Genomic DNA, 12,220 nt, shown 5'->3' with positions numbered 1-12,220 from the left:
TCATTGTTGTTTGGCGGGTCCGGGCTGGGGATTCGAACCCACCACCTTAGGTGTACGTGGCTGGCGCCTTAGCCGGTTGAGCTATAGGCGCAGAGCCGGTCACAGCAATTTCATGCCACAGCCAGGCCAGCCCAGCATTGCTTCCTAACACAGCACAGGCCGTTTGCACAGGTCAAGGCAGAGCCCAGCCTCCATAGCTACAGGTGCCACCCCAGCCCCTCTTGCTGCGCCCACTGCTTGCTCACCGGGTTCTAGGGTGGGGCGACCAGGCGACTGGCAGGTGTACAGCGGAACGCTTTCCACCCCATCCCATCCCTGTCACCTCTCCTCCCAACTAAAGGTCAATCCAGTAGCTAAAAAATAAAACTTAGCAAGCACTCGGGTAAAAATTAAATACCCAGCAGATGGGTTCCAAAGTCCTACAGGTGGGGGTGGGGCAGCCACCGTGAAAAGTTAAAGTGCTGGCAAGGCCCCAGGGTATCTCCGCACATTCCCAAGGTACACAGCATTGTCCGCCTCCCGGTGCTCAGTGTCCCGGCCGGCCGGGCTACCAGCGGGGGGAGCCCCAGCATCAGAGATGTCCCCAGCCTGTCAGCAGCGTGGGCGTCAGAGGGCCTGGCCAGCCTCGCAGCTAGGATGCCGGGGGACCAGGACAGGGACGACCCCAGGCCAAGAAACCCGGAGAAGTCCTGGCGCCCCACGGCCCGCGCTCCGTTTCCCTCCGCCTCGGCCTTGTTGGGACGGGGATTTAAGAGATCCAAACTGGAGAGGGAGCTGAGCTAGCAAGACCAAACGCGCAGCCTACCCCACACTCCCTGTGGTGCGGCCTGGGCTAGAAACGCAGACGAAACCATCGCCCGGCCGGGATTCGGAGGCCGCCGGGACCAGCCATCTTGCCAGACCCAGCGCCGGACACCCGGAGCGTTCTCCGCTCCCCAATCAGAGTCTGAGCGCCTGCGCTGTCAGGCAGAGCCAGCGCCAGCCGGTGAGTGCGCGGGGCGTGGCCGGGCGTACTCAGCGACCGGGACAACGCGCGCGTGCATGGGGCCCACGCAGGCCGGTGACCAGCCCAGAGTGGACTGCACGGTCCCAGGGGTTAGGGGCACGGGGGCGACGGGAACGTGCGGAGCGCGGCCCGGGCATTGGGGTCGGGGCTTCAGTCTTCTCCCTGGACCCCAGCATGACGCACGTGGGCAGATCACTGCGAAGCAAGCCAGGTCTGGGCCCAAATTCCTGCGGTCCTGGCCTCTTGCCATGGTGGGGTACGGATTCCGCGTTTCCTTTTCAAACAAACGTGCTACTTAAAAAGGTTGATTTAAGAACAAAATTAAGGAACTTGGTGCCAGAATTGACAGGAGGTCCAACGGAAGGGCAGGCGGCCCTATCCCTGCCCCCTCGGGCGGCCAGTGAAAAACTGCACAGTAGCTCCTGCGAGGCCCAGTGGGCGGCCCTTTCCTACTAGCAGGGCACCCAGACGACCTTGGACAGCTGGTGCATCAGGCACCAGCCTAGGCCTCAGTGCGCAGGGTAGCAATTGAGGCAGAGGGATGTGTCAAGAAGAGGGGGCTGAGCGGCACCTGTGGCTTAGTGAGTAGGGCGCTGGTCCCATATACCGAGGATGATGAGTTCAAACTCAGCTCCGGCCTAACTGCAACAACAACAACAAAAAATAGCCGGGCGTTGTGGTGGGCGTCTGTAGTCCCAGCTACTTGGGAGGCTGAGGCAAGAGAATCGCCTAAGCCCAAGGAGTTGGAGGTTGCTGTGAGCTGCGACTTCACCGCACTCTACCGAGGGTAATAAGTGAAACTCTGTCTCAAAAAAAAAAAAAGAGAGAGAGAGAGAGAGGACCAAGCCCCAGGGTCCTATAGGCCTGATCTCAATTGTTATTTCCTCACCTGCCACCCCATCCTGCACCAGGCACCCTGTCAGTGTACCCAGCCACCCCCCCTTCAGGGAGACCAGTGGGAGTACCCATGGTGGACTTCCACCACCTCCTTGAGAGCTGGGCTGGGATGCTGGCCGTGTAGCAAACTGGAGTGGGGAAGGGGTTCATATGTAGGGTGACAGAGAGATCCCTGGGCCAGGGCAGCCTTCTAAGAGGAATCAGGCCTGGAAAACCCATCTCAGGTGGGAGGTCCTGTCCACTTTCCTGCCACCCCCCAACCACACTAACAATCCATTTCACCTCCAAGTGGAACCAACCTGCAGTGGGGTCTTCCCTGGCCAGGCCCATGGCTGCAGGAACCAGACAAGGCTTGCCAGCAGGCTGCAAAGGGCTCTGTCTTATTGACACTAGTGTCCCCTGTAGGGGAGAATGCAGTCCTAAGGACACATCTGGCTCTGCAAGAGACTTGGCTGTGGGTAGAATCCCCCTTTCAGGACCTGTGGGCAACTATGCTGTTGCCAGGCCTGAGACAGCAGGCCTAGGCTGGCTCAGCCAAAGGGATTTCACAGCCTCCTGGGCCTGCCCCCAGGATGGGAGTGCTCTGACTGCAGCCCCTGGGGAGGAGCCTGTCACCCTTGAGCACCCAGTGATGGGGGGCTCCATCACTCACTTTAAAGACAGGGCCCTGAGGCTCTGCACAGTGGTTCTAGCAGCAGGAGCTCACTCCTCGTTTCTCCTGGGGGAGCCTCAGGTTTAACTCAGGAGGTCACTTATCCTCATGCCAGCCCTAGGAAGCTGCTGCAGGGTGGAGGGGAGAGGTGAGAGCCTGGCCAGCCAGAGCACTGCACACCAGCAGGAAGGGCACCTAGGATGGTGGTGGTGTCTGGGTGCCAGGAAGCCCTGTGCTCTGGGCCATACACATCCCACACGCATGTGCCCAAGAAGCGTGTGAACACATGCTAGCAGCTGTGTGCCCACTTTCCACACAGACATAGGACACGGGACTGGGAATATGGGGGAGCTACCCCAGACAGTGGACTGTACTCAGTGCACAGCCTCTGACTCCACTGGATCCCCAATACCTACAAGCCCTACACAGCCAAGTGCTGGTCCCCACACTCCCTATTGGGAGGAGTGGCTGTGCCTGGAGCCCCTCACAGCTGTAATGATTTGTGAACCTGATTACTGTGCAACTCCCAGGTTAGCTGCTCAGGAAACACGTCTGGGGGAAAGCCATGACTCAGCAGTCTTTGGAGTAAATAATTTAACTGCATGATCCCAAGACATTCAGCACTGCCTACAGGTCAGTACCAGACTCACCACCCTTGCTCTCCCACCTGCTCACAGTAGCCAGGGGCTTCAGGGGACAGGCCACCCTCAGCATCCCACAGCCTTCTGAGCCTGTGAGGGGCTTCTCAGGTAAGAGCCAAATCTGGGCCCCGGATGACTTGACCGCAGAGGCAGCTCACTGGGCAGAAGCAGAAGCCAAGGACAACTGGTCAGGACCCCTAGACCCTATGGCTTCCTAAGGGACCCTCAGGCTTAAGGCAGCTCACAGGTAGTCTTTCTGCTGCACAACTGGACCCTAGGGACCCTATGTGGTGGTGGCTTTGGAAGAAAACAGAGCTCTCATCATGTTCCCTATGGGGCAGCACCATTCCCACTACCCAGGGAGTCCCCAGGCCCCATGTCCTGGGCTCTAAGGGAGAAAGAGCACTGACTAAACCCTGCTGTGCAGGGAGTGCTCTGGAGGCTGTGAACAGGGCAGAGTGGACCTGAGCCATGATCAGCCTGGCCTCTAAGCACCACCTCCCTGGCCCACTAGTGCAAAGGAAATGTAAGGATGGCCCTTCCAGCTCTGCTGGCCTGGGGTGGCTGTTTGCAGAGGGCTAGACTCCCTCTGGGAGGTTGGCCTGGGAACAGTGCTGTACAGACTGGTCAAGGTCTTGGGCAAGCACCTAAGGGAGGACCCTACATACTTTTTGGGCAAGGGACACACCCCTATCACTCCACCTCCCTCCCAGCTGGCTCTGGGGTCACTCCCCAGGCAGACTTGGAGTCCCAGCATCCAAAGGCTTGGCGGGCACACGAGACCCCCTTCCATATAGCCAGTATGTGGCCCACGGTGCAGAGGTGATGAAGGGGCCAGCTGAGGTGTCAAGAGGGGAGGGGCTCTAGAGTGGGCACGAGGGGACAAGTGAAGCCCTTCACCAGGCCAAGGAGGCAGACAGGGAGCAGCAAGGGCTCATGCCTGGGTCTCTGACAGCCTGTCCTGCGGCACACATGTGAACCGCTGGGCAGGCTCCTTCCTCCAGGGGGTGAGTGGCAGGAGCTCTGCTGGGCCACCCCTAGCACCACTGGCCTCAGCAGCCCCTGCATGTAGCCCATCATGGCAATCACTTCTTACCCCACAGCTGAACCCTGGAGTAAGCTGGACCTGACGTCCCACACGCAGGGCCAGGGTCTGGGCTCACACTGCTGGGAGGGGCACAGCACCCAGCCCCTGAGAGCAGGCAACCCAGGACCCTACACGCTCCCCTGCTACAGAATGGATGTGATCCCTGAGCCTCTGCAGCACAGCAGGGGGTTGGTGCTGGTTCGAAGGCAGCCGCCAGTGCCCCAGGGTCTGCGCAGGACGCTGAAGGCCAGGCTGCTACAGAGGTGCACATGTAGCCTGCCCCGAGCCCAGGCACTGCTGCAGGACCTGATCCCTGCCACGCGCTGGCTGCGCCAGTACCGCCCACGGGAGTATCTGGCAGGTGATGTCATGTCAGGGCTGGTCATTGGCATCATCCTGGTGCCACAGGCCATTGCCTACTCCCTGCTGGCTGGGCTGCAGCCCATCTATAGCCTCTACACGTCCTTCTTCGCCAACATCATCTACTTTCTCATGGGCACTTCACACCATGTCTCTGTCGGCATCTTCAGTCTGCTCTGCCTAATGGTGGGGCAGGTGGTTGACCGAGAACTCCAACTGGCTGGCTTCGACCCCTCCCAGGACAGCCTGGGGCCTAGAGCCAACGGCAGTATCCTCAATGACTCAGCTACCACCCTAGTCCTCCGGCCACCTGACTGTGGGCGGGACTGCTACGCCATCCGCATCGCCACCGCCCTCACACTGGTGGCTGGGGTTTACCAGGTGAGGGACCCCTGCATATGGGCAAAGATGGGCCATTTGGCTGCTCAGGGCATCCTCTCTTAGGTGCCCAGAACACACGACCTCCCAGGGGCACGTCTGGGAGGAACTGGGGGTCAGGTCCAGAGGTCAGGCAGAACTGGGCACAGGCACAGCTAGGCATTCAAGGGCATCCCAGGGTAGGGCACTGAGGGCTGGAAGTGCAGGGGGAGAGCCGAGTGCCAGCTTGGCCAGACTATGGCTCCCATGGTCTCCTTAGCTTCCTGCTCCAGGTGGGTCCAGGGGACAGGCTATCTCCTGCAGCCTCCCCAGGCCTGTCTCCCATATAACCCTTGTCCACCCTGGTTCCCCATCAGCTCCACGTCTGCGTGGAGGGCAATGGGAGTTGGCGCCACATGCAGGAAACCAGAGGGCTTTTCTGACACCGAGAGGCCAGAGGCCTCAGTTCTGAAATACAACTGGTTCCTGTGCATGAGGTCAGAGGTGAGCACCCACAGCCAGCAGAGCACACATGTAGCCTCAGTGAGTGCTGAAGTGCATAGTGTACAGAGCAGGAGCACAGGAGGCATTGGGAAGGGTCTGATTGGAAAAGATGCAGCTATAGCAGTGGATCCTCACATTCTGTGCCCACATTCTCAGGCCATACCAGGTGTTAGTGGTGGGTGACCTGGCCCCTAAGATGGCCTATGGCCTAACCATCCTCTATCCACAGGTCTTCATGGGCATCCTCCAGTTGGGCTTCGTGTCCACCTACCTCTCACAGCCCCTGCTTGACGGCTTTGCCATGGGGGCCTCAGTGACCATCCTGACCTCGCAGCTCAGGCACCTCCTGGGTGTGAGGATGCCTCGGCACCAGGGGCCAGGCATGGTGGTCAGCACATGGCTAAGCCTGCTGCACAACGCCAGCCAAGCCAACTTGTGTGATGTGGTCACCAGCACCGTGTGTCTGGCAGTGCTGCTGGCTGCTAAGGAGCTCTCAGACCGCTGCCGGCACCGCTTGAGGGTGCCACTGCCTACAGAGCTCCTGGTCATTGTGGTGGCCACTACTGTGTCCCACTTTGGGCAGCTCCATGAGCGCTTTGGCTCAAGTGTGGCTGGTGATATCCCCACTGGCTTTGTGGCCCCGCGGGTGCCAGACCCCCAGCTTATGCAGCGTGTGGCCTTGGACGCTGTGGCCCTGGCCCTTGTGGGCTCAGCCTTTTCAATCTCACTGGCAGAGATGTTCGCCCATAGCCATGGCTACTCTGTCCGTGCCAACCAGGAGCTGCTGGCCGTGGGCTGCTGCAACGTACTGCCTGCATTCTTCCACTGCTTTGCCACCAGTGCTGCCCTTGCGAAGAGCCTAGTAAAGACCTCCACTGGCTGCCGTACGCAGCTGTCCAGCGTGGTCAGTGCTGCTGTGGTCCTACTAGTGCTGCTGGCGCTGGCCCCACTGTTCCGGGACCTGCAACGCAGCGTGCTAGCCTGTGTGATCGTTGTCAGCCTGCGTGGGGCCCTAAGAAAGGTGAGGGAGCTCCCTCAGCTATGGCGGCTAAGCCCACCTGATGCAGTGGTCTGGGTAGGCACTGCAGCCACTTCTGTACTAGTCAGCACTGAGGCTGGGCTACTGGCTGGTGTGATCCTTTCACTGCTCAGCCTGGCAGGCCGGACGCAGCGCCCACACACAGCTTTACTTGCCCGCATCGGGGACTCGGACTTCTATGAGGACACCACAGAATTTGAGGGCCTCATCCCTGAACCTGGGGTCCAGGTGTTCCGCTTTGCAGGGCCACTCCACTATGCCAACAAGGACTTCTTCCTACAGTCCCTCTACAGCCTGACGGGGCTGGATGCAGGGCGCTTGGCAGCCAGAGGGAAGGAACCGGGCTCAGAGGCGGAAGCCAGTGAGAGAGATCCTGTCGACAGCAAAGACCCAGGCTCCGTGAGTACCAGGGCTGCACTGGTGTCCACAGCAGCCAGCTTCCACACGGTGGTCATTGACTGTGCCCCACTGCTGTTTCTGGACGTGACTGGCATGGCCACACTACAGGGTCTGCGCCAGGATTACATGGCCCTGGGCATTAGCCTACTCCTGGCCTGCTGCAGCCCTCCAGTGAGGGATGCTCTAAGGAGAAGTGGCTTCCTCACAGAGGATGAGGGGAGCGTGGCTGAGAAGCAGCTGTTCCACACTGTACACAGCGCCGTGCTGGCTGCTCGTGCCCGCCATGGGGAGCTGGCAGCTGCGGACTCTACCCTCTAACAGGCAGGGCCTGCTCACAACTCTCCTGAGCTTGTGGCACAGGTCTGCAGCCGGCACTGAGATCCTTTGAGGGAGCAATGCCCAGCTGCAGTTGTCACTACCTCCATCCTGGGGCCCCAGAGCATTAGTTGGGGACAGGGAAGGGACACTCTGACCAAACACGAGGACCTCAGACACTCAGTAATCAAGAGCCTTCACCTTCAAGGCAAGTGCTGCCCCCCAATGTGGGCCCAGCCCTGATGCCAGGCACCCACATGATCCCTCGGCCTGAGTGCAGAAGTGCCGCACCCAACCCGACACTCTGCACCCCACCTGATACTCTGCGTGCGTCACTGTCTTGTTTAAATGAGGGTCCCTGCAAATCATGAAGCCAGAAGAACACACTATCCCAGGGCCTGTCCAGCCTCTGCCCTGCAGCATAGGCACAGGAAGAGTTCTCTTTCTCTAAGCCCTCCACACCCAAGTGCCCCCAGGCCTCACCCTCAGAGTGACAGCCTGCCTTAGGGGCCAAAGGTGGTGTGACCAATAGAACCTCAACCCAGCACTGGGGCCTGGCCTGCAAAGCCATGTGCCACAGGTCAAGCAAATGTGACCACACTTCCCGTGGGTCCCTGGAGTATAACCAGTAGGGACATCCTCCCTCACCCACTCCCCAAAAGGATGCCGTGATAGGAAGTGAAGGAGCCCCGGGTCCTCTGAGCACCAGCCCAGCCCTGCCCCATCTGACACAGCACAGGCCAGTCGGGCTTCCTTACTTGGCCTGGTCATCTCTGCAAGGAAGGCTCTGGCCAGCTGCCCCCAGGAGTCCCAGCCTCCACAGCACCCACCTGGCTGTGACGAGGTCCAGCAGCCAGTGGGTCCGGACCTGCTCAATGCCATGGTGAGGGACAGCACCTACATATGCGAAGTTGAGCTGCTGGTCCCAGCTGAAGAAATGGTCGGCCTGGTCATGTGGCAGTGGAGGGCTGGGAATGGAAGAGGTGGCTGTAAGTCCTGAGCCTTGGGCCCTGGTCAGTTGTGCAGCCTTCCTGCATGTCTGGCCCCTATAATCCAGGACTCAGGGCTACTGGGGAACCCCAGATAACAGGCTGGTGCCTGCCCACTCAGTAAATAATAAAATTACAGTAATCAGGGACAAGTTCTGTCTCTGCTGGGAAGGGAGCTGACAGGACAGAAGACTAGGACTTCTAGCCCCACCCCTTGCTCTGCCCTACAGGAAACTTGCAGCCGTCTAGGAGGAGGCTGCAAGGGGCGTCTGACACTCCCTGGCTGCCTTCAAGAGCAGTGTTCTGAGCCTGGGGTGGTCCCAGGCCTCCATCACAGGTCACACCCCAAACACCCAGGATATGAGAGGAGACCCCACCTCCACCTCATAGAGGCTGGATGGCACAGGGAGGAGGGAAGGACTCCGTCCTCTCTCAGGAGCACCCACTGTATGTGAGTGAGAGCCTAAGGGTCTCCCCAGATGCCACAGGAGGGTCCCAGAAGCAAAAAGCACAGTGGGCACCCTGAGTTTGGGAAGAGCGCGCGCGGGGATAGAGGTAGGTGGGACGCTCGGTCCTCAGTTCCGCGACATGGTGCGCTCACCAGAACCCCGTGCTCCTCCAGAAGGGCCGCAGGGGCCGCAGCACACGGGTCACGTCCACCCGCACCAGATACGGGGCCTCAGCCAGGGCGGCCGGGAGCACAGCTAGGAGAGCAAGTAGCGCGGCGCGGGGACGCACAGCCGGGACAGGGACAGCTCGGGGCCGCGGGGATGACATGGTTGGGGTGCGGTGTCGTACGACCCCAAAGCTGGGAGCACAAGAAGCGAGGATTGCACGGCTGGGGCGCAGAGTGGCAGGGGTCTCGCGGCCAGGATACAGGGCCGCTGGTGTAGTTCCTGGACCTGCCCGGCCCAACCAGTCGGCGCGCGCCTCTGCGTTCCGGGAGCAGCTGGTTCCGCCTCCGGGTCACGGTCTGAGCGCTCCCACGTGATCGCCGCTGCAGGGCAGGACCTAGGTAGGACCTCCGCGCGACCCCGGGGAAGGGGGCCGGGCTGGGGGTGGGGCGCGGCCAGGTGGGACGGCTTCTCCACGGTCTTCTCGGCCCCTGCCGAGTGTTGCTGTCTCACCGCAGAGTGGTCAGGAGGACTGGGCGACTAAATTTGTGGAAAGCGCTCTGAGGAGTGCTCGGTCCTGGCGTGGGATGTGCATGGAGCGCACCCTGTCTCGTTAAAGCTCCGAGCAGTTGAGGCCCAAGCCCGTAACAGCTCCAGGGCTGGCCGGACCACAGGAGGCGGGTCAGGAGTCTGCTGGCTGGATCCTGAAGTGCCGGAGGCGCGGGCTCCGGCTCAGGTGCCTGTGGAGGCGGAGCTCTAAGAGCGGTGGGTGGGTTGGGTGAAGCCTGCAGAGGGAGCGCGGGGTCCAACGTGGCCCCAGGTTCGGCGGGAGTCCGCGTGTCCGACGACTCTGAGAACCTGGATTCCACCAACTGCCGATTGAAAACATTTTTTTAGAAAAACAAAACAATGGGTTAGTGCACTGGCTCACACCTGTAATCCCAGCACTCTGGGAGACTGAAGTGGGAGGATCATTTGAGCTCAGAAATTGGAGACCAGCCTGAGCAAGAGTGAGACTCCGTCCCTATGAAAAAACACAGAAATTGGGGCGGCGCCTGTGGTTCAAGGAGTAGGGTACCCGCCCCATATACCAGGGATGGCGGGTTCGAAAAAAAACTGCAGAAAAAAAAAAAAAACGAAAGAAAAGAAAACAGAGAAATTAGCTGGGCATGGTGCACACCTGTAGTCCCAACTACTCTGGAGGCTGAAGCAGGAGGATCACTTGAACCCAGGAAGAGGCTGCAGTGAACCGTGATTATGCCGCTTCACTCTAGCCTGGGCAACAGAGCTAGGCCCCATCTCCAACAAAACAAAATAAATGATACAACAGTAAAAATAATCTTAATACAATACAATTATTTACATAGAATTTACATTGTATGTAATCTACATTTGCATTGGATATTCTAAGTAATCTAGGGATGATTTAAAGCAGTGGTTCTCAGCCTTCCTACTGTTGCAGTGTATTTTCATTGTTAAAAAGGGCTCACGACCCACAGATTGAGAACTGCTGATTTAAACTATATCGAGGGTATGTGTAGGTAATAATGCAAATATTATGTTGTTTTATATTTGGGACTAGAGCTTTTGTGAATTTGGGTGACGTTGAAGGTCCTAGAATGAATCCCAAAAGATACCATGAGACAACTGTAGTCCAAAATAGGTATGTGACTGTAAGCCAACACTATAAAGTAATGATGAAAGTAACTATCTAATGAGAAAAGGAACTGAAATACTGGACTATAACAGCCCATAAATTGTGAGCTCAAAGTTACAGTGATTGGTCTTTTTTTATTTGAGGGGAAAGGATTAAGATACTGTTTAACATTAGGTCTTCTTACATGGAAATTGCGAACTAAAAACATCATGATTATTCATTTAAATGAGACGTAGAGTATATAAATTCTAAACCAGCAGGAAGGAAGAAATATAGTACGAAAAATTAATGGAAAAAATTAATAAAACATTATAAGAAAGGGAGGGAAAGCCAAGAAATAAAAAATGACAGTACAGAAATTTCTCTTTCTGGAAACAGTGGGCTTTCACAGAGTTCAAGCACTTCAGAGAAAACAACTGAAGCAGTGGATAAATCATCTTAAAAATAAACTCTAAAAGGCTGGGCACAGTGGCTCATGCCTATAATGGTTGCAACTCTGGGAGCCCGAGGCAGGTAGATTGCTTCAGCCTACGACTTGGAGACAAGCCTGAGTAAGAGTGAGACCCTGTCTCTACTAAAAATAGAAAAACTGAGGCAAGAAGATGACTTGAGCCCAAGAGTTTGAGGTTACTATGAGCTATGATGACAACATGGCACTCTACCCAGGATGACAGCTTGAGAATTTGTCTGAAAAAAAAAAAAAAAAAGGTCGGCCCAGGGCTCATGCCTGTAATCCTAGCATTCTGGAGGCCAAGGCAGTGGATTGCCTGAGTTCACAGGTTGGAGACCAGCCTGAGCCAGAGTGTGACCCTGTCTCTAAAAATAACCTGGTGTTGTGGCAGCTATTATAGTAGTCCCAGCTACTTGGGAGGAAGAAGTCTGTTTGCAGCACCAGAGTTGCAAAGGGAGCAAAGATGTTAGGGCAGAGACTGGAGAGAGGTTTCCCAGAGTGGTGAGGCAGCTCCCTTGGTGCCCCTGTCCCCAGCACAGTCACTGCCCTTCTCTTAGTTTTCCTCTTAAATATCCTGGTATTTTCTATTAAAACCTGGCTTCCAGGCTTCGAGCCTGTAGTTCAGAGGTTAGAGCACCCGCCACATGCACTGGGGCTGGCAGGTTCAAGCCCGGCCTGGACCTGGTGAACAATAATCACAACTAGAACAAAAAAAAAAGTGGGGTGTCGAGGTAGGCGCCTGTAGTCCCAACTACTTTGGAGGCTGAGGCAAGAGAATTGCTTATGTCCAAGAGTTTGAGGTTGCTGTGAGCCGTGATGCTACAGCACTCTACAGAGTCATAGTGAGACTCGGTCTCAAAAAAAAAAAACTGGCTTCCATCTCTCAGTGGTAAAAAACTTTTTTTTATGTCTGCCCTTTGTATTGACATTTTAATTTTCTTTTTTCATTTACTTTTTTTTTTTTTTCTTGAGACAAAGTCTTACTCAGTTGCCCAGGCTGGAGTGCTGTGGTGGCATCCTAGCTTACTTGTAGGATTACAGGATTACAGGTGTGAGCCACCATGTCTGGCCCATTTTCTTATTTTCCATATTCTTTTTTTTCTTTCACTTTTTTCTTTTATAATTTTTTTTTTGAGATAGTCTCACTTTATTGCCCTCAGTAGAGTGCTGTGGCAGCATCACACAGCTCACAGCAACCTCCAACTCCTGGCTTAGGTGATTCTCTTGCCTCAGCCTCCTGAGTAGCTAGGAC

At 56.8% G+C, this 12,220-nt stretch overlaps 2 protein-coding genes across 4 annotated transcripts in view; one reads left to right on the top strand and one right to left on the bottom strand.

Annotated features, from left to right (window-relative positions):
- The window catches only part of IDUA (iduronidase, alpha-L-), a 14,896-nt gene extending 5,733 nt beyond the window's left edge, over nucleotides 1-9,163 (bottom strand). Inside the window, exons 1-2 of the mRNA XM_012812283.2 lie at nucleotides 8,848-9,163; nucleotides 8,088-8,225 (exon numbers count right to left, since the gene is read on the bottom strand). Coding sequence (XP_012667737.1) covers nucleotides 8,088-8,225; nucleotides 8,848-9,023 — 314 coding nt within the window. The 5' untranslated portion in view covers nucleotides 9,024-9,163. The remainder of the gene's footprint in view (nucleotides 1-8,087; nucleotides 8,226-8,847) is intronic.
- Nucleotides 2,016-8,398, top strand: SLC26A1 (solute carrier family 26 member 1). Of its 3 annotated transcripts, none has more exons than XM_023507697.1 (3): nucleotides 2,016-5,024; nucleotides 5,734-6,525; nucleotides 6,826-8,398. In XM_023507697.1, the coding sequence occupies exons 1-3, from the start codon at nucleotides 4,275-4,277 to the stop codon at nucleotides 7,258-7,260; spliced, it is 1,977 nt and encodes a 658-aa protein (XP_023363465.1). In that variant the 5' UTR covers nucleotides 2,016-4,274; the 3' UTR covers nucleotides 7,261-8,398. The 3 variants fall into 3 exon arrangements, with proteins under 3 accessions (XP_023363465.1, XP_012667738.2, XP_023363466.1); XM_023507698.1 differs by having other exon boundaries at nucleotides 3,170-3,304; nucleotides 4,300-5,024; nucleotides 5,734-8,398; XM_012812284.2 differs by having other exon boundaries at nucleotides 5,734-8,398.
- Nucleotides 9,164-12,220: the final 3,057 nt, after the last annotated feature.

Source organism: Otolemur garnettii, unplaced genomic scaffold (assembly GCF_000181295.1).
Source record: "Otolemur garnettii isolate 467f Iridium unplaced genomic scaffold, OtoGar3 scaffold00198, whole genome shotgun sequence".
In the NCBI taxonomy this organism is placed as follows: Eukaryota; Metazoa; Chordata; class Mammalia; order Primates; family Galagidae; genus Otolemur; species Otolemur garnettii.
This window is presented reverse-complemented; position numbering and strand designations above follow the sequence as displayed.

Coding starts and splice junctions, on each gene's coding strand:
- SLC26A1 (XM_012812284.2), top strand. CDS start 4,275: ATGGCAATCACTTCTTACCCCACAGCTGAACCCTGGAGTAAGCTGGAC. Junction 5,025..5,733: donor TGGTGGCTGGGGTTTACCAG/GTGAGGGACCCC, acceptor CTCTATCCACAG/GTCTTCATGGGCATCCTCCA.